Consider the following 27,441-nt stretch of genomic DNA (forward strand, 5'->3'; position numbering starts at 1 on the left):
AAATTAACCCTTAGATTTTGCAGGGTTTAAAACACCCTATTCAGTGGGATAGTTTTGTTAAAGTCAAAGGGAGGGGGGGGGGTTGGGCAAAGTTGAAGCTTATCCTCCCAAATCAAGTGAAAAACAAAATGAGAAATGTGTCGAGTGAGACCGCAAAGGTAAAGACATGCTAAAGAAAGCACCCTCACTTTTGTGGATGCTTGAATTTATTTAGGCTTAGTTTAGTTGACAACATTTTCAAAGAAACTAGATTTAAGCTGGGGGAGGGGCAACCTGGAGTCTGGGGGGAGAAATCTGGCAGGGAAAGCTGCCCCTCTATCTCATCAATCAGTGACCCCTTGAGTATTCTTTAGGTTTTTATTTTGACAATTTTTATAAAACATAATACAGTAAATACTGGTTTTATATTGTGAAAAAAACATAGTGAAAAAAAACTCAACTGGCTAAATGTGGTAATTAACGAGTGGAGATTAGTCAAACAGGACACGGTAACTAAATATAAGTAAGAAGCGACATGGCTTAATATTAACCGAAACTCTAACAAAGGAATTTAATTTTAGCCGGTATACCAAAAGATTTAGCTTATTATGCTGATTCGTAATGTAAAAGATTCATCTAGTTTAGTGTAACCAAGCAAAAGCTACGAGCTTGAAAAAATTTGTTTGATTTTTGAAAAAGGAGGAAACACCCCATAAATCCAAAGAATTTTAATGAAAATTCAATCATCAAATTCAGCGCATCCGAGAATCCTCTAGCATAAGTTTCAGATTCCCACCTGTGAAAATGTGAAATTTTTGTCAAAAGAAAGATCATGGATGCGCATTCATTTGTTTGTTTTCCCCAGAGGTAATTGCATCGAACCGATAGTGCTGTAATATCAGAAAAGGACTCATTCTAATAGAAACTAAAAGTTCTAGGGTCCCCTTTGTAAGTGACCGAAAAGATTGGAGGGCAACTAGCCCGCCTACCATCCCTAATTTTCTCAATATCAACCAACCAAAATTCTGAGATATCTATTTTGTTCAGCATAGTTCAAAATTCCAGTAATATGGTTCTTGGGATAATATGACCACCAAAGCCCCTGGGGAAAGGTATGTTTTACACTAAGTTTACCCATTGTTAAGGTATAGTGTTTGTTATTGGGAAGCAAGTTGACACTTTGCTTTGTGGGGGATTTTTCACGTGGAGAATTTTTCGTGAGGTTTTCTTTTCTTTGGGGGGGGGGGGGTGTCTCCAAGAGTCAATTTACGCTCGGGGAATTTGCCAGAAGTCCTATACGAAATTATTTTTATTTGTCTTACTATCTCATTACCGATACAATTTAACGTGTGAAGATGTTGGGGAATCGTCCAGGAGAAATTTTTACCGGTTTGGGTTTGTCTAGAGTATCTTTCAGTAGAGGAAGATTTTCCAAAAGAGAAATTTTCCATAGGGGAGTTTTCCAAGTGGATCGTATTTTTGAGGGAACCTTATACCAGGGGTGGGTTTCCAGCATGATTTTAAAAACAATCAGAAATTAAAGTATTTTTCAAATGAAAGTGAGCTAAGAAAAATTTTCCATCTGGAAATGTCCGTGAGAACCTTTCGACTCGGGAAATCCTTTCGATTTTAGTCAATCCAGATTTTGTCAAGCATAATTAAAGAAAAACTAACTGGAAGGTTTTAGTAAGGTTGTCTTAAATGGAATACATAGTTTACATTCCCTCCTACTACGGATGCTGAAGAAATCGATAAAGCTCTGGCTGCTTTAACAGCCTTAATACAAAAAGCTACTAGTGAATTAACTAAGTCGCCTTAGAAAAGGATGTAGACGCTTGCTAAGGATCTTTAAATCCTGTAATTCTCTCGAAAATGCGGTTAATTTAAGTAGGCCAAGAAAGAAATATAAACTGGGCATTTTAAATGTCAAAAAGAGCGACTCGAATAAATTTGTGCAGATAAACCGAATTTAGATCCATAGAATACAATCCACTAAGTCTGTAAAAATAGTAATGCCGTTGTTCAGGCACTAACGACTGCAGTAAGATTAACCCCATGACAGAAACCGGAGAGGTATTGCTAAATAAGCAGTTTTTAAAGGATGATCAAACAATCGATGGTAATTGCTATGAAGAAACTAGAAATGATTTTTCAACTAATAGCACATCAGGTACTACCGAAGTCTGTTTGAATGAAATAAAAGATATGATTTAAGGTTCAATGCTATAGAAGGCCCCAGACACAATCCAACTTCCTTTCGTCCGATTAGTTTACTCTGAAATCGTGGTAAAATATATGATCGTGCTATTACTTATCGATTGATTGCGATTAGCAGTGAAAATAGTTGGCTTTCGCCCCTACAATTTAAATTCCGTTGTGGGAGAAGTAATATTGATGCAATTGATGGTATTTTATTGTTACCGCAGTGGAAGAAAACATTCAGAAAATTTTACGGCATTTGGTATTAACCAAGTGACATATAGCGATCGAAAATTCTGTCGATCTGTCCCAGTTTTGCTACTTTAAGCACTTCCAGGTAAGCTAGGACGATGAAATTTGGCAGGCGTATCAGGGATCGGACCAGATTAAATTAGAAATAGCCGTCTTTCCCGATTTGGCCATCTGGGGGTGAGAGGTCGGTTAATTCGAAAAAAATTAAATATTTTTAACTTACGAGCGGGTGATGGGATCTTAAAGAAATTTGATGTTTGGACGGATACTGTGTCTCAGAACTCGTATTTTAAATTGGGGGAGTTGGAGGGGGGAGCCTAAAATCTTGGAAAACGCTTAGAGTGGATAGATCGGGATGAAACAAGGTGGGAAAAATAAGCAGAAGTCCTAGATACGTGATTTTTATAACCAGAACGGATCTGCTCTGCTTGGGGTAGGGTTAATTCTGAAAAATTAGAAAAAATGAGGTATTTTTAACTTACGAAGGAGTGATCGAATTTTATTGAAATTTGAAGTTTGGAATGATATCGTGTCTCAGACCTGTGTCTCAGATAATGGAGGGGTCGGGATGAAAATGGGTGGGAAAAATAAGCACAAGTCCTAGATTCATGATTGACATAACTGGAACGGATCCACTCTCTTTGGGGAAGTTGGGAGGGGGGATGGTTAGTTCGGAAAAATTAGAAAAATGAGGTGTTTTTAACTTACGAAAAAGTGAGCAGATATTAATGAAATTTGCTGTTTGGAAGGATATCATGTCTCAGAGCTCTTATTTTAAATCTTGACCGGATCCGGTGAAGGGGAAGTTGGGGGGAGGTCTAGGAAAGGCTTAGAGTTGAGGGATCGGGATGAAACTTGGAGAGAAAAATAAGCACAAATCCTAGATACGGGACCGACTTAACCGAAACGGACCTGCTCTTTTTGGGGGAGTTGAGGGGGGAATTCTAAAAAATAGAAAAAATGAGGTATTTTTAACTTACGAAAGAGTGATCGTACCTTAATGAAATCTCATATTGAGAAGGACCTCGCAACTCGGATCTTTTATTTTAAATTCCGACCAGATCTAGCGTCATTGAGGGGGGGGGGAGTTGGGGGAACCGGAAATCTTGGAAAACATTTAAAGTGGAGGATGAAACTGGGGAAGAATAAAAACAAGTCCAAGACATGTGACTGACATAACCGGACCGGATCCACTCTCTTTGTTGAAGTGGTGAGGAGGGATTAATTAGGGAGAATTAGAAAAAAAGGTGTTTTTAACTTACGAATGGGTGATCAAATCTTAATGAAATTTGTTAAAAGGATCGTATGTCTCAGATGCTCCATTTACAATTCGAATCAGATCCGAGGACATAAGAGACTGGAGGGGGAAAACAGAAATCTTGGAAACTGGAAATCTTGGAAAACGCTTAAGAGTGGAGAGATCGGGGTAAAACTTGATAGGAAGAATAAGGACAAGGTATAGATACGTGATTGACATAATTGGAACATATTTGTTCTCTCTTTTTTTTTGGGGGGGGGCTAGGGGTTTTAATGTGGAAAAATTAGAAAAATTGAGACATTTTTAACTTAAGAACGGGTGACCAGATCTTAATGAAATTCGATATTTAGAAGGAACTCATGCCTGAGAGTTCTTTTTTCAAATTCTGACCAGATCTGTTGACATTGGGGAGAATAGGAAGGGAAACTGGAAATCTTGGAAAACGCTTAGAGTGGAGAAATCGGGATGAAAATTGGTGTTTAGAATAAGCAAATGTCGTAGCTACGTGATTGAGGTAACCGTACTGGATCTGTTCTCATTGGGGGATAGGGGGTGGAGTTGGGTGCTTCTGGAAGTGCTAGGAAGATGAAAATTGGTTGGCGTGTCAGGGAGCTGAACAAATTGACTTGATAAAGTTGTTTTTCACAATTCGACCATCTGGGGGCTGAAAGGAGAGAAAAAATTAGAAAAAATGAGGTATTTATAACTTACGAGTGGATGACCGGATATTAACGAATTTTGATATTCAGCAGGACCTCGTGATTCTGAGTTCTTATTTTAAACCCCGACTGGTATTAAGCCTCTTATTTTTCTTTTAAATCAATCTATTGATTCTTAGAATTTTGCTAGAGCTCATACAATATGAGCTTTTGGCCCTTCCAGCCTCGTCACAAGTGCCATATGAGTTTTTAGCTCTTATTTTTTACGTTATGCATATTTTTGAGCATAAAAAGGTGCATTTGACGCCGCGAGACACCCTGGAAAATTGAACAATTTATAAGTAAAATTTTGCCCTGATGGGCGTTTAATTTTAATGCATAGTTGCTTTTCAGAGGGAGCTGCTACGTTTAAGGGTGGAACTTCTTGCATTTTACAGCGATCATATCCTCTAGGTGGAATATTATTCTCATTGTTATGGTCGGTTAATATAAATGATCTTCTAGAACTAAATATCCCTAATGTAATAATTCAGGCATACTCTGATTATCTTTATGCGATTTTCCTATCAAGTAAAATAATAACTTTAGAATCCCTGTCATCAAGGGTATTTTTGTATTTCTAAACTTGGTCAGTAGATAAAAGCTTGTGTTTGACAAATCAAACAGTTCGTGGTAACAAACTGTAGTAAGGAGGCTGTAAGTGATTGGAGGGCAACAAACCCCCCTCCTACCCACACCATCTCCAAAAACACACCCAATAAAATTTTTTGAGATGACTATCTTGTTCTTGGTAGTTGAAAAGTCTAGAAATTACGTATTTGAGGACGACAACCCCCCTAGAACCCTCAAGATAAGGGTTGTAAGTTATTCCCATGGGACATATAAGGTATGTATAGAAAGGGTGGTCGCATAAACTTTGTAGGGTTTATGAGCCCCTCCAACTCTAGTACGAAGTTCTAGTGCCCTTTTTTAAATTATGATCAGAGTGAATATCCCCCACTTACACCTCGCAATTTCTGTTATATCTCGTAATATCCTGTTCTATCTTCCATTACTTTGTAAATACATCCAAGATACTTAATTTTATCCATAACTGACTTTTACAGTGTCACTTGTTTATATAGCTAAGGCTGTATCCAGAGAAGGTGCGAGGTCTTAACCCTCCCCCCTTCCCCATAAAGACATTAACTAGTAATACAAAGCAAAGTACTTGTAACTTTTTTTTATGTGTCTTTTCTAATTTTTTTTTTGTAAATTTCCCTGAAAAAATTATGCCTATGACTGCATATAAACAATTTTATTCAAAAATTCAAATAGTTAAAGAAAACAAGTTTTAATTTCAGTTTGGGCATTGGAGGTATTTTCAAATCAAAACCTTGGCGCTGAGGGGGAAGAAGGGCCCAACTACAAGATTACCCTAGTTAATTTACACACGTTTCCCGAATTTTCTGGCTTGAATTATTGGTTGCAGGCTACTTCTTTCTCTGCTCTAGTTAGTCCATAAGCCCAGTTTAAGAAAAATTAAAATAAATTGTTTGGATTCAAGGGTTAATATCCAGAGGTAGGTACTCTTCCTTTATTCGTGTGAAAATTATTCAGTTCGTTATTTAAGTTACTTATATTGAGGAAAATAGTCTTGAACCAGAACCATAAAATAGAACTAACTCTTACCAGGAGTAGGAACTTGAATTGAATGAACGGGATATTCATCTAAGGGACCTTAAATACATGTAAATACATGTGTGGTCACTCAAGGCGTAAATTTATTTTACTGTGTTTTTAGGGGCGATGTGATTGCCAGTGCTGGAGATTGAACTGCAACTTGAAGAAGGAAGTTGAGCTGAACAAACCTGACATCTACCAAGAGGACCTGGGCTATTTATCCAAGGGGTATATTGATTTAGTATGTTCTCAGGGACGATGCGACTACCAGTGCTATCATTTGTTCAATTGTCATATTGACTTTTTGCATTGTCAGGAGCATATAATTGCTAACACTAACATAAAATTGCCCAGAATTGCCAATACTATCATTTAATTGCAAAGAATTGAAAAAGAGAGACTGCCGAAAATCGTCAATGCTAAAACATTCTTCATTACCACACTATTAAGATTGGATGCCACAGCATAAATACGAATGTCTTTGCTGTGGACACTAGCTTTGTTTGAACTAAACTTATAACTTGATTAACCTCGTATTTATCAAATGTCGGGAAAGTCGTTGTATTTAATTTGTTAAAAGTAACCCGGGTCGGGTCGTTAGGCGATTTGCCGACCCGGAAATTACATCTAGGTTAGCCTCAAGATTGGTGCAATTCGACCCTAAAATAATTTTTATAAGACCTTTAATAAAATATGTGATAATTATAAACGTAGAAAATTTATAATTACAATTTGCAGGGTTTAATGCACTTTGATACAATTAATATACTTCGAACATTAGGAAGTGTCTATATTAAACACTCATCTTTTAGGACCCTGGGAATTTTTGTATGAGAATCTAGAAATGTTACTAACACAATGGATACTGGTACCAAGGATTGTTCGAATTGGTTAAAAGGAAACACATCAGTTAGTATATACATATATTTTCAAAACTACTACTACTAATATCTCACCGAGCACCAAGCGGCCTGAAGTCAACACAACTATTTACTTTCTTCCTCCAACTTAATCAAAGTTAAAACCTCCCTCTTTAAGTCCACCCAGGAAGTGTTCATTTCCCTTACATTTTATCCTACGACATCTTAGCCCCCCCCCCACCGAGTACGACCTGTTTTCCATTTAGCCCTAGACGGTTGGCTGAAAATAAATTCTTTAGCGATATGTTTTCCTTCATTAACTGAATTTGCCCTAGCCATATTAACCTTTCTTTCCTTATAGCCCCAGAAAACGGGGCTGAGCCTTACTTTTCGTGCAGCATGCAGTTAGAAAAACGGTCAATGAGAAGGCTACTTCTAAGTTTTCTGAAAATATTTAGTAAATAATTCTCCATTTTCGGAGCGCCCATGCTTCACTAACGTTTTTGACTTGTGTCAACTAAGGCAAAAACACCTTGGTCTTGGCTATTCTACTTCTAATATCTTCGCCAGGGGCTTTGGTGGGGAAAGGGGCTCTATTATCCCCCACACTATTGGGGGGCCACACTATTGGCCCCCTAATAGTATTTAGAAAAAAAATATTATATATATTCCATGTCCCTTGAATATCAGGATATGGACCCCTCTTTCCCCCCAATAAAACACTAGAGGTTCACCCCTGATCTTTACTGTACCCTCCATCAGTGGTATAGGTGCAACACTCCGAAGACCAAAGCTGAATATGCTGCAATGATACAAGGAAGGCTTAGGGTGTCTTTCACTCTCGCTGTATGGAGTTCCTATACTGAGGAGGGTACAACCCTTTCATATATGGAACAACTTCTGTTCGTTTTGAATTTTAATGTCGCTCCTTACTTGCAGTTAAAAAACTTGTTTTTTTTTTATTTATTTCTGAACGTTATTAAATTAATACATTTTTTGATTTTGGCTCACAGTACGTGAACAATTAAAACGAAATCTCCGCATTAATTTTTTTTTTTTGCTAAATAGCTATCTTATAGTTTTGATCGGACTATTTTGATAAATGTAACTAGAATTTTTTTTATGAACATTTTTGTTAGAAATAAATATACGTAACTTACGAATTTACTTACGTATTGGACTTCTATATTTGTGTATTTTTATTACGTATTGTTTTTTTTAATGCTAGAATATCCTGTGCCCCCTCGTGGAAATTCTCTTCCCTCATGATAGATTCCTCAATGGAAAGATCCTCCCAAGTAAACTCCAGTTGAAAAAAATATTTATTTTCTCATTGTTTTTTTTCAATAATGCTAGAAAATCTTGCACCCCTTCATGGAAATTATCCTCCCTCATGATAAATTCCTCCATGAAAAAATACTCCTACATAGCCCCCTCCCTCAACCCGTCCCTACCCCAACACGAAAAAGTTCCCCTGAAAATGCCTATACACTTCATAATAATCATTACTGTATGTAAACAGTGGTCAAAGTTTTTAACTCGTAGCCCCTCCCACAGGGACCGTGGAGGGGTCAATCGTATCCAAAGACATAATTATTAGGTTTTTCGAACATACTGAATAAAATAACTATCTCAGAATTTTGATCTCGTGAGTTTGGGGAAAATGTACGTAGGAGGGGGCCTAGGTGCCCTCAATTTTTTGGTCACTAAAAAGGGGCACTCAAACTTTTAATTTTCGTTAGAATGAGCCCTCTTGGTGAAACCTTAAAGGTTTAAAATCAGCATTAAAATGCAATCCTTTTGATGTGACAATTGGTATCAAAATTCCGCTTTTTAGAGTTTCGGTTACTATTGAGCCGGGTCATTCCTTATACAGTTCGTTACCACGAACTGTTTGATAAATAGTCTATCATCCATTTTAAGGCATCACTAAGGTAGTCACAGAACTTTAGGAATTCATATTTTTGGGTTGACTCACGACGGACAATGTTGACCAGACTTGCATACAAAAAGGGGGGAGACTGAATCGAACATTTATAATCATTTTTCAGTTTAAAAAAATTTATATTTATTAAAACAAAGTAGAAGTCATAGTTGACAGCAAGTAAGTTACTTATTGTTATACTTATATAATAGTACTTAATACTTACTGTATGTATACATAAATTAAAGAGGCCAAAACCGCTTCTTGTTTCCCCTAAAGAGGTTAAAGGATAACCCATGTTCATTGACTATCCGGAGGTGAAACCCCTCTTTCTCCCAAATAAAAACGCAAACAAAAAAAACCAAATAAAACAAAGGTCAGAAAAAGTTTTCACTATGTATAGGAACTTCACTAACATACAAGAGGCTGCTCTAAGCTCAAAAATATAAATTAGAAAAAAATTATAATTAAAAGCAAATCAAATAGACCGAATTGTTCCAGCTCCCCCTTGGAGTTAGGAAAAGGGCCCATAGATATAACGATCCCATATTACCATTTCCATCAGAAAAATACACATATGATCTAATATGAACAAAATATAATCGGAACCAGTTAGACAAAAAAACTTTCGCTAACCATAAAACGCCATTGGTATTTTCGTTTTAATCCAACGATAAGCATTTCCAAAATTTTTACTGAGAAGAACCAAACTAGCTTAAAAGACAAGAAATTAGTCAATTTCTTAATGAATAAAAAAAGTCTTAAAACAGAAATAGCCCTAGAGGGTAGGTGTCCCCCAACCTCACTCAAACTGGAAAATAACAGCGCTAATAGGGACTGTAAAGTCTAATGAAAATCCTAAATGTTGAAGTTAAGGTGAGAACCTAAATCCCTTAAGGATCCGAGGGGGAAATTAACAGAAATATCTTAGAAAATCATACATTATAGAAAATGAAGGAGTGTGGGTTTGGTTGAATCTACCATAAAACCTTTAAGATTAACATAATACTAAGCTTAGCAAAACAAGCTTTAATGCTTGTTAATTAAGCTTTAATTAGCTAATGAAACCATATCCGTGGCAATAAATCTTGTGTGTATATTGTAGATGGACTGGCTAGATGAAACCCCATGAGATATGTATAAGTTTGCGTATATGATGCACATATAAGACATAAAATTTTGTCTTAGGCTGACGTATGCACAAGGTTTTATTAGATAGACTCTCTTAGGTTGATTGATTAAGATACCTACTTTTAAAAACAATGAAAGCGGGGGATAGTGAATGCAATGCAAAACATGCTTCAAATTACACGCAATACACAACAGCAATTTGCTCAACATACCTCCTATTTCTAACCTCCTGCAAACCCTCAATGTAAGAAAAAACCATCTAGACTTCAATATAGGTACACCCCTTAGAAAATTCAATATGGGTAAATCATGAACCGAGAGTGAGAGACCCCATGAAAAACTCTCTGCTACCATTACAGCTTATTGTGCTTAGGTACTTGGAGTTTTTTCCTTAGATTACCGACTTTGGGTACAATATTAAAAGTAGAATAGCCCAGACCCAAGATTTCTGGAGGTTGAGGAAGGCAAGTCTGTGAACAAAGATTATAATATTGAAAGCTACAGTGATGGCTGATGGCACAAGTTGAATATTGTTCTGAATTGTGGATGCTCCGAAAAATTAATGAATATTTGGTAGATATTTTCTAGGGAATTACCTGCGGAATATTGTTTTTGCCCAAACGACTGACCATTTTTCAAACTGTTAGTTGCACAAAAAGAGGAGTTCAATCCCACTTTTTAGGGCTAATATGAGAGAAAGGTCGATATGGCTAGGGCACGATCGGTGGATAGAAGATGACAGATTACCAAAGATGATTCTTTTCAGCCAATCGTAAAGGGCTAAACGGAAAACAGGTCGTCCTCTGTTGGTCTTATAATATCGCGTTTCGCATGACATCATATATAACGTTATATAATCATTTTCTTATGTGATGTCATGCATACAAAAAATAACATTGTTGAGTTTCCAACGCATCTGTTATTTATAAAATGTAATATCTGCTGGAAGGCGAAAAAACCGAAAAGTTGCTATTGGAATTACTATAAATGGTGATTCTTTGTAACCAACACCTGAACTATCAAACCTGATAAGATGTGAAAATCGGCAATCTGGACCATCAGTTTATAGTATATACCTGATCCTCTACATACGATACCTGAGGTAGAAGAGTTGGCAAGGTCCAAGTCCCTTCGTAAACTGGCAAGTTTCTTATCTGTACATATTTTGTATGATTGCGATTTTTGAAGTTAAGTTGTATTAAAAGTCATATTATTATCTTTTTCTTTTTATTTTACTCCACTTTTTCATGTTGTATGAGTGGGCATCAACACATTACTGACTTACTTAAAAAACATCGAAAAAACAAATGTGAAAAGATTTATCACCAGAAAGTAAGGAGCAGCATTAAAACTTCAAGCAAACAGAAGTTATTACGCATATAGGGATCACCTCCTCCTAATACCTCGCTCTTTACGCTAAAGTATTTTTAGTGGTTTCAACTATTTATTCCACGGCCTTTGTGATTTAGAGGCCATTTGTAAGGAATTGCTACAAAATAGAAGCTTTAGTGTAAAGAGGGAAATGTTGAAGAGGGGGAGACATATAATTAATAAAAAACTACGAATATAGAAGTTCGATAAGTGAGTTAATTCGTAAGTTGTGTATATTTTTTACTAATAAAAGCACTCGTAAAAATTAAAAATTTAGTTGCTTTTTTAAGTAGCCAGGAAATTGGGGGGCAATTAGGTCTCCTCCCCCGGTCGTTTTTCTCAAAATCGTTCGATCAAAACTATGAGAAAGCCACAAAAAAGCTACAGCCACAAAAAAATAACATGCGAATTTAGCTTTAATTATTCATGTGCAGAGAGCCCAAATCAAAACATAGATTAGATCAAAATGATACAAAATCAAAACATAGATAGATTCGAAAAATTTATTAAAAAAATGTTAAATTAAAAATAAGTTTTTTTTTTACCTGAAGGTAAAGAACGACATTAAAACTCAAAACGAACATAAATTAGTCCGTATATGAAAGGGGCTGTTCCCTCATCAACGCCACGCTCTTTATGCTAAAGTTTTTTACTGTTTTAAAAAGTAGAGTTGAGAAGAAGAGTCAAACTTTAGCGTAAAGAGCGGGGCTTTGAGGAGGGGACAGCCCCTTTGATATATGAAGTAATTTCTGTTCGTTTTAATGTCGCTACTTCCATTCAGTTAATAAAACTTTTTATTTATTTAATTACTTACTAGTCCCTTACAAGTCTTACAGCTGGAACAAAATTGTTCTTACCATAAAATACAACGGAATCAAATAATAGGTACACCAACTAGTAAATGTTACATGCCCTTCATTGCCGAATTTGGTTGTGAGCTAACAGCCGACTTTTGCTTGAAAATCCCCTCTATGTCTTATAATTAGTATTGGCCTATTTTTGGTTTCAGTGTGTACCTTACTACTAACGTTGTCAACTCCATAAACTTTCAAACTGGTATATCTTATGAAGGAATTTTTTCTACCAAAAAATGGATAACATATACTTGATCAGGTCATCAAGAGGTATCAACTGCCATCGAAAACTGCCGTCATCACTTAGAAAAGAACAAATTCTAATTTCTTTAGCAATGAGAAAACTTTTAAAGTTTAAGAGGCAAATCTGATACCATTTCTCTACCGTAGTCCTAATTGCAAAAAACGAATGATAAACTGAAATCGCGAACAGAAATGGGTAGAAACAATGGATTTTCGGCCCCAGGCAAGAGTCATATGAAACTTTCCAAAATGCGAAGTTATATTGACCTTGTGGTCGACTATATTCCCCCTTGAGAAGTGACATACCCCTCGAGGAAATTATAGCCTAGTTAACGACACAGCATTCGCAAGGGATTCTGATTTATCATTAATTCTTCTGGGCTTAGTCTGTTTTGACGGACGTTTTTGGGCTGAAAAATCTCTTCCTAGCTAATTTATTTACTATGGGATGCCTCCCCGTAGTAGTATAATATTTGTAGACATGAATATATAATGATTGAAAGTAATAGGCTTGGGACTGTCTCTGCAAGATTGACTCTTGCTGATACAGGAGCATCACCGAGTGCTGAAACCCATGTTGTGACCAAGACAGGCCCAAGATTGCACAAAACCTCCATTCATACTGGAGCTCCCAGGGACTTCTTGCTTTCCGGTTCTAAGCCAGCTTAAGCGCTTAGGTGTTGACTTGAGAAGATATGTTGGTCTTCGCCCAGCACTGGTACCTGGGATCATTGCTTTTCCATAGGCCATAATAATTACAATATATAAAGAACATGAAAATTGGAACTTTAAATGCTATGAAATTAAAAATGACTATCGTATTCACATTTTGATTGACGAATTCAGACGATTCGAACTGGACTTATTAGGAGTTACAGAAACTCATGTCTCAGGGGTACGAAGCATGAAATTAGGGGATTTAGAATTTGTTTACTCAGGCAGGAAGGATAGAGTACATAGGCAGGGAGTAGGGATCATGATGAATAAGGAGGCTGCTAAGTCTTGTTTAGGCTGGGAAGGTATTAATAGAAAAATACTAATTGCTCATTTTGCGACTAAAAAGTTTAGGTGAATAAAAAAGTCTAGCGACTCAGATGAATTTAGTTTGCAGTTACAGGAGCCAATAGACAGGGTCCCAGGTAGAAATATAATTTTTTAACAATAAAATTTTAACGCCAAGGTCGGTAGAAATAGGAATAGATGCTATCCTAGCCTAGGTAAATTTGGTGTAGGAAAATAAAACAGTAATGGCTACAGACTTTTACAATTTTGTAGGTTTGGTCATAAAATGATTCCTAAGATGGCATGGTACTCACGTGATGGTAAGACAGCAAAACTTATAGATTATGTTATAATAAACTGAAGACTGGCAGGATCAATACAAGATACTAAGGTATATAGGAGTGCTGTTATTGATGTCAAAAGTAAAGATCACCATCTAGTAGTCTCTAGGGTCAATTTAAAGCTGAAATTTCGGAAGGGTAGCTACCTCCCCGAGAGTTATGATGTTGATAGACTCCAGGATGAGAATTTGAGGGAAAGTTTCCGGGACCAAGTGAATACTAAAGTTGAGACTTTAAGATTTGACAATGTGGAAGATGGTTGGAATAATAAAAAAAAAAAACAGTCTGTGAAGTTGCTGATGGCGTCTTAGGGAAGAAAGTTAAGACAACAGATAGGAATATTGGTGAAAAGGCTTTGTGTTTAATAGAGAGGTGAAGTGGTTTGTATAAGTGTTATTTGAGCGGTAGATCATATGAAAAAGAAAAGAATTTAAAGGAAGTAGAGAAAGCACTAAAATATGAAATAAGTAGGTGCGAAGTGGAGGCCAAGGATAAAATTTCCGCGGATCTGGAAGGTACCGCTAGATGGCATAATAGTAGCATGTTGTACTGGCATGTTAATAAATTGAGAGGGAACGGTCAATTCGAAATTGCCCAGTTAAAGATAGGAACGGGGCCACAATTAGTAATAAGAATAGAGAGATGGGTGGAGCATTTTGAGAACACGCTATACCGAAATTCAGTTGCAGGAAAAAATTTGGAGGGAAATAAAAAAAAAATATATGAAACTTTGGACGTGAAGCAAGAATTCTTTTGTCTGGAAGAATTAGCGACAGTGCGAAAAGTATTAAAAAGTAATAAGGCTCCAGGTGCTGATAGTATGGTAAAAGAGTTTCTTAAATATGGTGGCTCCGAGGTTAGAAATAAGCTATTGAAGGTTATGAATAGGATTTTTAACGATTTTATGAAAAAGGAAGTACATAACGATTTTAGAAAACCCTTAATTAAACCACTGTATAAGAAAGGCGATAAGAGTGAGTGTCGTAATTATTGAGGCATTAGTCTGGTCTCTGTAGAAAGGAAATTATTTAGCAACTAGATGCTTTTTAGACTGAGAGAAGCTGTAGACATATTTTAAGAGAAAAACAGTGCGGTTTCAGAAAAGGTAGAGGATGTGGCGACAAATTTTTTACTCTTAGGTTAACAATTGAGAAGTGTCTTAGTTGTCAAACGCCTTTGGTCCTCATTTTATAGATTATGAGCAATTTTCAATTCCGTTGATGGAAGAGCTTTTGCAAAGGTATTATCTTTATATGGTATTACATAAAAAAAACAAGTTTTTTTTTTAAATGAAAGTAAAGAGCAACATTAAAGCTTAAAACGAACAGAAATTACTCCGTATACGAAAGGGGCTTTTCCTCCTCAACACCCCGCTCTTTACGCTAAGGTTTGACTCTTTGTCTTAACTCTATTTTTAAAACAGTAAGAAACTTTAGCGCAAAGAGCGGGGCGTTTTTCGACTATGGTGAATAAAATGGCTATCTCAGAATTTTGATTTGGTGACTTTTGGGAAAAAATGAGCGTGGGATGGGGCCTAGGTGCCCTGCAATTTTTTTGGTCACTATAACTTTTAATTCCTGTTAGAAAGAACCCTCTTGTGACATTCTAGGACCACTCAGTCGATATGATCACCCTTGGGGAAAAAACAAATAAACACAGACAAATAAATAAGGAGCCGGGTCGCTCCATACTACAGTTCCTTATCACGAACTGCTTGATACCAGACAAATACATTAAAATGATCAGTGCCATGTACGCGAATAATAATGCTCCGACTAAGGTAGGAAATGAGGTTAGCGGCCTGTTTTGTATAAAATTATGAGTTTAGCAGGATTTTGTTCTATCCTCCTTTATAGATTGTGATGGAGGAGGAGTGTATGTAGCTGAGTTGGCCTCAGGCGGCTTGGTGCAGCAGTGAGTTGTTATTTAGTAATATATATATATATATATATATATATATATATATATATATATATATATATATATATATATATATATATATATATATATATATATATATATATATATATAGCCTTCTTACCCTAAACAAGACTTAGTCTTTCTTTTTCATCATGAGGCGTGTCTATGCATCTGGATAAAAACATTTTTTGTCAATTATTTTCATGTTTTCTACCCCATGGAGGGGGGGGGCAGGTTTCAAACTCTAAACAATTCGAGAAAATATCCGACCTCATTTTTTAAAATGTCAACAAGTAATTTGGTTTTAATGTCGTAGTACCTCATTTCATATTTTTTGATTCGTTTAATTTACAGAAAGAGATAAGTCTTCAACCAAAGAAAAGTACCACCAGTGCAAAAAAGGGAACAATAAATTATTCTTCTATTGAGCGACTTATAATGGAGTAGCGAGCAGTCCCTGGGACCTATAATTTCAAAATAATTTCTGCAAGCGTGGGTCAATCTTGGTCGCAAACAGTCCTTAGCACTTGGAGAGACACTCCTACAAATAAGACTTAATGTCCTATAGAGGATTTTCCATGCAAACTACCTCCAACTTATTAAATATTCATGACTTCAAGCCTTACACTCAGATAGGAAGGTAATAGATAATATAATAACAGCTAAAAGCAAAAAAAAAAAACAACGAATAACTGTCTATTACCTAAAATCTAATATAATGCTGTCAGCAAGCGGGCAATAGTATTCTCTGGGGGGGGGGGTATTCCTTAAGGTCCACCAAAACGTCGCGATGATGCCTCGCAAGAAGAACATCAGTCCAGGGATAGATTCAAAAGTTCTGGATGGACATTTTAATGTCTTAAGGGAACATTCAAAGATGTGGCAGTGCTGGTTCGCGAACTGGGCCAGTGCATTAAACTGTGCGGTTGGGTTTACGCTCTTAGCAATATTTTCAATTATATTATCAATCATGAGTAACTACGTGTGTTTACCATCATTAATAATTTCATTGATTCAAATTTTCCTCTATTTTTACGCGCCTGTTCTCTACTTGTATTATCACAAATTTCCTAAACAGGTCAAATTACACATATATTTGACGTAAATTGATGTAATTTCCGGATTCCCAAATCAACTACCCACCTTCGAGGTTTTTAACCAATTAAAAGGGAGGACGTTCTCCTGATCATTTTCAAAGTGGAAGGTGTGACATATACGAGGCTAATCTAGTGACGTTGCTTTTTTCAGCAACTCAGTTCAAAAAAGCATATTGATATTTATGCTAATAGTTCTTAATAGTGCAGGAATGGCAGAGTCTTTTAGCACTGACGATTTTAGCATCGACGAATTAGAGAAAATTGTGCAAGATTTGGAAAAGAACTCTTTGCAAGAAAATGATAGTGCTGGCAATTCTAGGCAATGTAATGATAGTGTTGGCAATTCTAGGCCACTTAACGATAGCGTTAGCAATTATATTGCTCCTGAAATCGCAAAAAGTCAACATAACACTTGGTCAAGTTTTAGCGCTGAAAGTCACATCGCCCCACCAAATACAGTGAATCAATATACTCCTTGGATACATATTCCAGGTCCTATGGAGGGATGTCCTATTTATTCAGATCAAGTTCCTGCATTTATTGGCAGTTCACATTTCAGCAGTGGTAGTCACACCGCACCTACAAATACAGTAAATCATTTTACTCCTTCGATGAATATCTCAGGTCCCGTTCATGCAGCTCAAGCGCCTGCTTCTGGTAAGGGTTAATTTTATTTTATGGTTCTGATAGAGGATTCTGGAATAAGCAGCTTAACTAACGAAGTGAATAACTTCCACTTGAGTAAAGGTCAAAATGTAGCAAAAAACTGGTATTTAACGTGTTTGTTGTATACATAATGTTTGGATAAAAAATTGAATAATACTGAACACTTCAACCGAATTTGTTTGATTTGTCAAAGCCCCCCAAATATATCAGGGATTGCAGAAAAGTGGCCACCTGGATAATTTTCTGATTGATAGTTTTGTCAAAATGTGAAGGGGGCACTAGGTTGAATTTGGAGGTGTTTTTCCCAAATAAATCGAAAAAGATAGTGAAAACTAAAAAAATGAGCCATACAGTATCATAGAGGGAAAGATACGCCAAAGAAAAACTGACCCGTTTTGGTAGTTTCTTGAATTATGGAGGCTCATCCTTGCTTTGACATAATTTTGAAGAAACTAAATTTCAGCTGAGGGAGTGAACTCTGATCTGGGGGGAAAGTGAGTTATGGGGGGTTCAGCTGCCCCGCCCATTCCTTAGCAATTCACGCCTCTGACTAGTGAGATAGTTACGAAATAAGACATCTTCAGATTCATAATTTTATATATGTAACCAAGGGCACATATTTGCACCAAGTAGGTGGGGTAGTTGTAGTTAGTTGAGCTGCTCCAGCTGTAACCATAATTTTTACTGAGGCACTAAGAAAACTTGACCTGAAAAGAAATGACAACATGCTCGGTTTGACCAACTTTAGCTGAGTTTAGAAATCTGACTAGAATCTTTCCCGTATGACAGTGTTTCAATCAAAGGGCGAAGCATATCCTAGTATTCTAAGTAAACCGGTGGTCTCCCTGTAGTGTGTTGTGTATTTTGCTCGTTTAAATGTAAAAAAAAGAACCATGATTGACAGTAAGAGAAAACTCACTATGACTCTTAAAATTATTAAATAAAAAAAACAAGTTTTTTCAACTGAAAGTAAGGAGTGACATCAAAACTTAAAACGCACAGAAATTACTTCGTATATGAAAGAGGCTGCTTCCTCATCAACGCCCCGCTCTTTACGCTAAAGTTTGACTCTTTCTCTCAATTCTTCTTTCTAAAACAGTAAAAAACTTTAGCGTAAAGAGCGGGGCGTTGATGAGGAAGCAGCCTCTTTCATATACGAAGTAATTTCTGTGCGTTTTAAGTTTTGATGTCACTCCTTACTTTCAGTTGAAAAAACTTGTTTTTTTTATTTAATTTCTGAACGTTTTTGAATCAATGCATGTTTTGATTTTGGCTCTCCGCAGAGGAATAATCAAAACGAAATTTGCATATTTTTTTTTTTTGGCTCAATGGCTTTCTCATAACTTTGATCGAATGATTTTGAGAAAAAAAGAGCGGGGGACGAAGCCTAGTTGCCCCCCGATTTTTGGGTTAATTATAAAGGCAACTAGAACTTTTAATTTTTTACGAATCTTTTTATTGGTAAAAGATTTACGTAACTTATAAATTAGCTTACGTAAAGAACTTTTGTATTCTCATGTTTTTATTACATATATGAGGGGATTCGCCCCATCGTCAGTACCTCGCTCTGTACACTAAAGCTTAAATTTTATCCCAATTCATTAAGAATGACCCCCTGAATCACAAAAGCCGTAGAATAAGTAGTTGAAATTACCGAAAATACTTTAGCGTAAAGAGCGAGGTATTAGAAGGAGGTGAGCCCCTCATATGGGTAATAATTTCTGTTTGTTTTAAGTTTTATTGCTGTTCCTTACTTCCAGCTGAAAAAACTTTTTCACTTTTATTTTTTAATTGTTTTTTTTAAATAATGCTAGTAAATCCTGCTCTCCCTTCATGGAAATTTTCTTCTCCCATTACAAATTCTCGAAGGAAAGTTCCCCCAGCATATCCCCCTCTTCTCAACCCCTCCCCCAAACCAAAAAAATCCTCCTGAAAACGCCTGTATACTTCCCAATAACCATTACTATATATAAGCACAGGTCAAAGTTTGTAACTTGTTGCCCCTCCCACGGGGACTGTGGGGGAGTAAGTCGTCCCCAAAGACATAGTTATAAGGTTTTTTGACTACGCTGAATAAAATGGCTATCTCAGAATTTTGATCCGTTGACTTTGGGAAAATAATTAGCGTGGGAGGGGGCCTAGGTGCCCTCCAATTTTTTTGGTCACTTAAAAAGGGCACTAGAACTTTTCATTTCCGTTAGAATGAGCCCTCTTGCAGCATTCTAGGACAACTGGGTCGATACGATCACCCCTGGGGAAAAAAAAAAAAAAACAAAAAAACAAAAAAACAAAAAAACAAATAAACACGCATCCGTGATCTGCCTTCTGGCAAAAAATGCAAAATTCCACATTTTTGTAGATAGGAGCTCGAAACTTCTACAGTAGGGTTCTCTGATACGCTGAATCTGATGGTGTGATTTTCGTTAAGATTCTATGACTTTTAGGGGGCGTTTCCCCCTATTTTCTAAAATAACGCAAATTTTCTCAGGCTCGTAACTTTTGATGGGTAAGACTAAACTTGATGAAACTTATATATTTAAAACCAGCATTAAAATGCGATTCTTTTGATGTAGCTATTGGTATCAAAATTCCATTTTTTAGAGTTTTGGTTACTATTGAGCCGGGTCGCTCCTTACTACAGTTCGTTACCACGAACTGTTTGATTAGTTTGGGCTTCAACATGCTAATAAGTTCTTAATTGTAGGCTTGATTAATTACTTAAAATTAATGTTATATCTTTAAGTTATATTATAATAGTACCATCGTCTTTGACTAAAGAATTAAAAAAAAAAAAACGAGTTTTTTTAAATGAAAGTAAGGAGCGACATTAAAACTTAAAATGAACAGAAATTACTCCTTATATGAAAGCTGGCTTTTCCTCCTCAACAACTCGCTCTTTACGCTACAGTTTGACCCTTTCTCTTAACTCTACTTTTAAAAATATTAAAAAACTTTTAGGATAAAGAGCGGAGCGTTGAGGACGAAAAGCCCCTTTAAAATACGGAGTAATTTCTGTTCATTTTAAGTTTTAGTGTATCTCCTTACTTTCATTAAAAAAAAACTCGTTTTTTTGTTTAATTTCTGGATGTTTTTGAATTAATGTATGACCTTGGCTCTCCGCGCATATATAATTAAAACGAAATTTGCAAATTATTTTTTTGGCTGAATGGCTTTCTCATTGCTTTAATCGGAAAATTTTGAGAAAAAAGAAGCGAGGGAGGAGGCCTAGATGCCCTCCATATTTTTGATTACTTAAAAAGGCAACTATAACTTTTAATTTTTTACGAACGTTTTCATAAGTAAAAAATAGCCGTAACTTACGAACTAACTTACGTAGCGAACTTCTGTATTCGTATGTTTTTATTGCGTATATGAGGGGGTTCCTCCCTCGTCGATACCTCGCTCTTTACACTAAAGCTTAAATTCTATCCCAGTTCCTTAAGAATGACTCCTGAATCACAAAGGCCGTAAAATAAACATTGAAATTGCTAAAAATACTTTAGCATGAAGAGCGAGGTATTAAGAGGAGGTAAAGCCCTCACATGTATAATAATCTCTGTTCGTTTTAAGTTTTAATACTGCTCCGCATTTCTAGTATAAAAAACTTTTCATATCTATTTATTCATTGTTTTTTTAAATAATACTAGAAAATCCTGCACTCCTTCATTAAAAGGTTCTTCCCCCATGAGAAGTATTTCCATGGAAAGATCCTCCCATGTAACCCCGCCCCCCTCAATCCTTCCCCCAAACCAAAAAATCCCCCTGAACACGTCTATAAACTTCCCAGTAACCATTACTATATGTAAACACAGGTCAAAGTTTGTGACTTGCAGCTCCTCCCACGGGGACTGCGAAGAGTAAACGTCCCCAAAGCCATAGTTATTAGATTTTTCGGCTATGGTGAATAAAATAGCTATCTCAGAATTGTGATCCATTGACTTTGGGGGAAAAATGAGCATGGGAGGTGGTTTCGAGAAAAAAAGCGAGGGAGGAGGCCTAGATGCCCTCCATATTTTTGATTACTTAAAAAGGCAACTATAGCTTTTAATTTCTTACGAACGTTTTCATAAATAAAAAATATACGTAACTTACGAACTAAGTTACGTAGCGAACTTCTGTATTCGTATGTTTTTATTGTGTATATGAGGGGGGTCACCCCTCGTTAATACCTCACTCTTTACATTAAAGTTTAAATTTTGTCTCAATTCCTTAAGAATGACTCCTGAATCACAAAGGCTGTAAAATAAACATTTGAAATTACTGAAAATACTTTAGCATAAAGAGCGAGGTATTACGAGGAGGTAAAGCCCTCATGCGTAATAATTTCTTTTCGTTTTAAGTTTTAATGCTGCTCCGCACTTCTAGTATAAAAAATTTTCATATCTATTTATTCATTGTTTTTTTAAATAATGCTAGAAAGTCCTGCACTCCTTCATTAAAAGGTTCTTCCCCCATGAAAAGTATTTCCATGGAAAGATCCTCCCACGTACCCCCCTCCCCCCTCAATCCTTCCCCCTGAACCGAAAAATCCCCCTGAAAACGTCTATATACTTCCCAATAACCATTACTATATGTAAACACAGGTCAAAGTTTGTGACTTGCAGCCCCTTCCACGGGGACTGCGGGGAGTAAGTCGTCCCCAAAGACATAGTTATTAGGTTTTTCGATTATGGTGAATAAAATAGCTATCTCAGAATTGTAATCCATTGACTCTGGGGGAAAAATGAGCTTGGGAGGTGGTCTAGGTGCCCTCCAATTTTAGGTCACTTAAAAAGGGCACTATAACTTTTAATTTCCGTTAGAATGAGCCCTTTTGCGACATTCTATGACCACTGAGTCGATACGACCACCCCTGGGAAAAAAAAAAAAACAACAAATAAACACATATCCGTGATCCGTCTTCTGGCTAAAATGCAAAATTCCACATTTTTGTAGATAGGAGTTTGAAACTTCTACAATTAGGTTCTCTAATACACCGAATTTGATGGTGTGATTTTTGTTAAGATTGTATAACTCTTAAGTGGTGTTTTACCCTATTTTCTAAAATGAGGCAAATTTTCTCAGGCTCGTAAATTTTGATGGGTAAGACTAATCTTAATGAAACTTGTATAATTAAAATCACCATTACAATTCGATTCTTTTGATGTAACTATTAGTGTCAAAATTTCGTGTTTTAGAGTTTCGGTTACTATTCAGCCAGGTCGTTCCTTACTACAGTTTGTTACCGCAAACTGTTTGATTCCGAAGGAATACTGTAATGACAGTCATGAATGAATGGCAAAATGATTGTATTATCCCGAAAAAATTGACATTGCTCACACACAAACACGCGCAAGAAGAAAAAAACGTCGTATGTGAACAATAGTATGGTATGTAAAAAACAAACACGGACACAAAAATGAACAAACTGAAGTAAGGATTTCTTCATTTTTGAACTCCATTTTCAACTTCGTGTTTAAGGCTAAGATTACAAAGACTCAAACTTTTTAAACTGTTAAAATCGTGTATGCAATGTGGCAAGCACCAACTATGGTAGAAATGTGTCATAATTATCATAGTAGATAAATTAAGTGTGTTCGTTAGAGTGGCGATATGAAATGCAACTTCAGGAGGGAAATGTGTTATAATTATCATAGTAGATAAATTAAGTGTGTTCGTTAGAGTGGCGATATGAAATGCAACTTCAGGAGGGAAGGAACTAATATGTTTTAGGAATGTTTTTTTTTTCAAATCCAACGATTTAATAAAATTCTTTTTCGGTTTCTAGCCGAAGCTGATTTTATCCCATGCAAGATTTGCGGGGATAAGTCAAGTGGAGTGCATTATGGTGTAATATCCTGTGAGGGATGTAAGGCATTTTTCAGAAGAGCGTTGAAAAGGGTGATAAACTACAAATGCATAAGACAGAAGATGTGCGACGTAAATAAGGGCAACCGAAATCGATGCCAACATTGCAGATTGCAAAGATGTTTGGCATTTGGAATGTCTAGAAACGGTAAGCTTATTCCTTTTTCTAAGCTGGTCTCACGTTTGGGAATTGGTATATGGTTGTGTCCTCTTTTAGCGCTATAAAAGTTCACTATTTCTATCAATGTTATAGAAGAATGACTAGAGCTTTACTGAAAGCATATATGAGTTTTGGTACAGCAAAAACCAACTGTTCAAGGAATTTTTTAACAATGTAAAAATAATAACTTTTTTGGATTATTGCTTTTCTTTTTTTAATTTAGCATCACTTCTGCTCAATGAACCGAGTCAAACAGTTCACAGTAACTAACTGTAGTAAAGAGCGACCCAACTCAATAGTAAACGGAAGTCTAAAATCGGAATTTTGATACTAACAGATGCATCAAAAGAACTGGATTTTTGTATTGATTTTAGATATATAAGTTTCATCAAGTTTAGTCATATCCATCAAAAGATGTGGGCTTGAGTTTGCCTTGTTTCTGAAAATAGGATGCAAGCCCCCCCCCCAAAAAAAAAATAAAGAAAAAGAATCTTAAAAATCACACCATCACATTCACCGTATCGGAAAACCCAACTGTAGAAGTTTAAAGCTCTTATTTACAAACATGTGGAATTTCGTATTTTTTGCCAAGACCGGATCACGGGTGCGTGTGTATTTGTTTTTCATCTTTTTTCCCAGAGAGGATCGCATCGACTCAGTGGTTCTGAAAATGGTTGTTCCCTCTTCAGGGCCTCGCTCTTTACGTTAAAGTTTTTGCTTGTTAAAAAAGTAGAGTTGTGGGAAAGAGTTAAACTTCAGCGTAAGAGCGAGGTGTTGAGGAGGGGTCAACCCCTTTCATACACAGAATAATTTCCGTTCGTTTTAAGTTTTAATTTCGCTCCTTACTTTCAGTTGAAAAAAGTTTTTAACGTAATTTCAATTCTATACTGAGACTTACTGATGTCACAGTAGGTATACGACTATGAAAAGTGTTATAGATTAGTTCGTTGTTGTGACACTACGTACTCACTATTCACTTCTAATCCAATATCGTTTTTTTTGCTTGGCTTTTGTTTTTTTAGGCATATAATCCTAGATATTGCCCTATCTCTCTTGTACCCGGGGCAAAATATGATGAGTGCCCCCTAGTCTCCTAAGAAGTTTCTAGCAAAATTTTAACACAGTTCTCATTTATTTAAATATTACTTCTGTAAATGGGGAAAAAAATTTGGGTTCAATTTGCAAATACTTTCTGTCCACTATGCCCTCTTCTTTACTTTCAACTTTCCGCTCAACTTTCTTCTTACCTGTCGGTAGTCGTCAGTGAGGTTATCTGATATGGATGAATCTATTTACATGTGAACTTTGCTGTGAATAAGTTATCTTATTTGAAATTCATAAATTTGATATGTTGATATCGACCTTACAGCTGAAACAACTTCCTTTGTAGTTGTTTAGGCAATTAGTTACATAGACTATATTTGTACATTCAAAAGATTATGATGCATATTCAGAACATGCAATTATAATTTCGTATGTGGTAGCTTTTGCTATATCTAAAGCCGTTTCATTTGTTAGATTGTCAGAGATTAGGATTTTCTGTTGTAAAATTTCAGAGCTTTTTTAGATCTCGTAAGCGGAAAATACATGTCAAATTAACAAGTCTTTACGACGAGGCAAAAATCCCCTCAAGTTGAAAGTAACCTACTATAAATTTTTGAAAAAATTGAAAGAACTATAAATTTATAATCAATTGGCCGGATTGAGAATAATACATTTTAAAATTTATTCCTTTGTGATTGTTTATGCTTTTCCGCAGTTTAGACACTAGTAGTTTATGGATAAAAGTGACGAACTCAATATGAACTTCAAATTGTAGCTCTCTTTTATATTTAGTCTATCCCAAACTTTTCACATTTCTAATCCGAGTTCTTAATTTTATATCTATTTATAAAGCAAATCAATTTTTATTTTTCATCTGCTGTCCTACATAACCCCACTTTACACCCCCTTTCTGAAAACATACACGAGGTTAAGTCAGGCCGGACACGTCTGAGATCGACTGCTGAGAGAATCATGTAAAAATGACTTGGAGAAAAAATAAACAGCAAAGGATCGCTCAATCTAAAACAAGCAATAACTTATCAGTAATTTGATTGTTTTGATCAAGATTTTTTTGTAGTATTTAATAAGTAGTGGCTTTACACCTCATAACCAGGGAGGGGGGATAAGTCCTATCCCCCTCCTAACAAAGCCTAGAAGTGACAATGTATTTGATTAAACAATGAAGGTAATAGCCATGGCTTAAAACAAAAAAATCTAAATGTTCCAATATAAAATTATTTTTATTTGCCTAACTTTCTCCTTGTATGGCTTAATTTTATATGTAGGGGTGTTATGGAGGCATTGCCTGGGGAAAGTTTCATATGGATTACAATTGTATGCAAGATATTTCCGTGGGAGGAGGAAATATCTACGGTAAAAAATTCTTCATAGTGAAATCAGCCACAGAAGCAATTTTCAACCGGGAGGAGAAGATTCTGTTTTTGTTCGGATTAAGAATTTAGTTTGATATTTTATCAGTAGTGATTTAAGGGGTCATAATCAGGGAGGGGGCAAGGTACACCAAAACAATTTAAAATATCATATAAAGCACCCTCCTACCAGGCTCGAGTGCCACTTTTTTATTGAGGACAAACCTGCCAGGTCTTAGGGTGACCAGCGATTCAGTCTGCCTCTGAACAAGATTGAACAATATTTACAATTCAGCTGGCCTAGATATAAAAAAAGGAATATTTCATTCTTTTCAAGAAGAGAATGGTTATCTTCTAGTTATCTTTCTTATTTTGGCTTCAGATAGGTTTTACATTGGCAGCGATTGCAGAGACATATTTATTTAATAATCAGACTTAATATTTAGAATGCATGATTCCAGTCAGAAAGTAACAAATGATGCATCGTTACCCCTGATGTGAATAAATAAAATTTGAGAAGAACGCAATTGACAACCACGATTTGAAATAACAGGCTCCAACTAGATTTGCTCAAAAACTGAGTTGCTTTTTCCTTCCCCTTTTCCTTTTTTTTACGCATAAGCGATTCTTGACAATTGTACAATTTTATATACCATCGTTTTATTGGGCACGGAGAGTCGATTGTTTTATACAAATTGAAACAGAAACTCTAATATGGTCCTTAAATTAAATTAAAAAACAAGCTTTTTCAACTGAAAGTAAGGAGCGACATTAAAACTTAAAACGAAAAGAATTTACTCCGTATATGAAAGGGGTCGTTGAATCAAACAACAAAAACCAACTTGAAATCAATGAAAGAGAAAATTGACTTCAATGAATTCTCTTCCATTGATTTCAAGTTGGTTTTTGATTTTTGTTGTTTGATTCAGTGTCTTTTTTCCTCTCTTGCAGTTCAATTAAAAAGGTTATATTTTGCTGTTGTTTCTTCTTTGTTTCTTTTTTTCCTCTTTCTTTTTTTTGCGCACAGAGGACGACTTGGCGGAGATCCTTGTCGTAATATTTGCTTGTTTTTCATATTTTGCTACTGGCTGGTAAAATCCTCGTTTTTCACCTATTTGTTTTTTCTCTTTTCATTTATTATTTCCTCTCTTTCTTTTCATACGTTTTAATTATTCATCTGCGGAGAGCCAAAATCAAAACATGCATTGACTCAAAAACGTTCGGAAATTAAATAATAAAAAAAAGCTTCTTAACGGAAAATAAGGAGCGACATTAAAACTTAAAACGAACAGAAATTACTTCGTATATTTCTTGGTTACTTAAAAAGGCAACTAGAAAGTTAATTTTTTTAATGGACGGTTTTATTAGTTAGAAATATACATAGCTAACGTAACGAACTTTTATATTTGTATCTTCTTATTACGTATAGATAGATGGATAGATAAGTGTATTTCAAAAGCCCATGGGCCATGTACACACAAAAATAAATAACAAAAAGTAAGGAAATTAAACAACGGTGTGAATTACAAACCCACACAAAAACAGAAAACAACGCAAAAATGCCCAATTTAACAACAAAAGAAATTAATCATATAAAACTTT

The 27,441-nt window shown here is 35.8% G+C and overlaps 1 protein-coding gene and 1 long non-coding RNA gene across 2 annotated transcripts in view; both read left to right on the forward strand.

Moving 5' to 3' along the window:
- The window catches only part of LOC136024970 (uncharacterized), a 72,946-nt gene extending 66,608 nt beyond the window's left edge, over nt 1–6,338 (forward strand). Inside the window, exon 4 of the long non-coding RNA XR_010616988.1 lies at nt 6,131–6,338. This is a non-coding gene — a long non-coding RNA (uncharacterized LOC136024970). The remainder of the gene's footprint in view (nt 1–6,130) is intronic.
- Nucleotides 6,339–16,876: 10,538 nt separating this feature from the next.
- Nucleotides 16,877–27,441, forward strand: part of LOC136024967 (uncharacterized) — a 90,083-nt gene continuing 79,518 nt past the window's right edge. The window contains exons 1-2 of the mRNA XM_065700572.1: nt 16,877–17,409; nt 23,186–23,413. Of these exons, the coding sequence (XP_065556644.1) occupies nt 16,935–17,409; nt 23,186–23,413 (703 nt within the window). The 5' untranslated portion in view covers nt 16,877–16,934. The remainder of the gene's footprint in view (nt 17,410–23,185; nt 23,414–27,441) is intronic.

The sequence above is a fragment of the Artemia franciscana genome, chromosome 3 (genome assembly GCF_032884065.1).
Source record: "Artemia franciscana chromosome 3, ASM3288406v1, whole genome shotgun sequence".
NCBI classification, from domain to species: Eukaryota; Metazoa; Arthropoda; class Branchiopoda; order Anostraca; family Artemiidae; genus Artemia; species Artemia franciscana.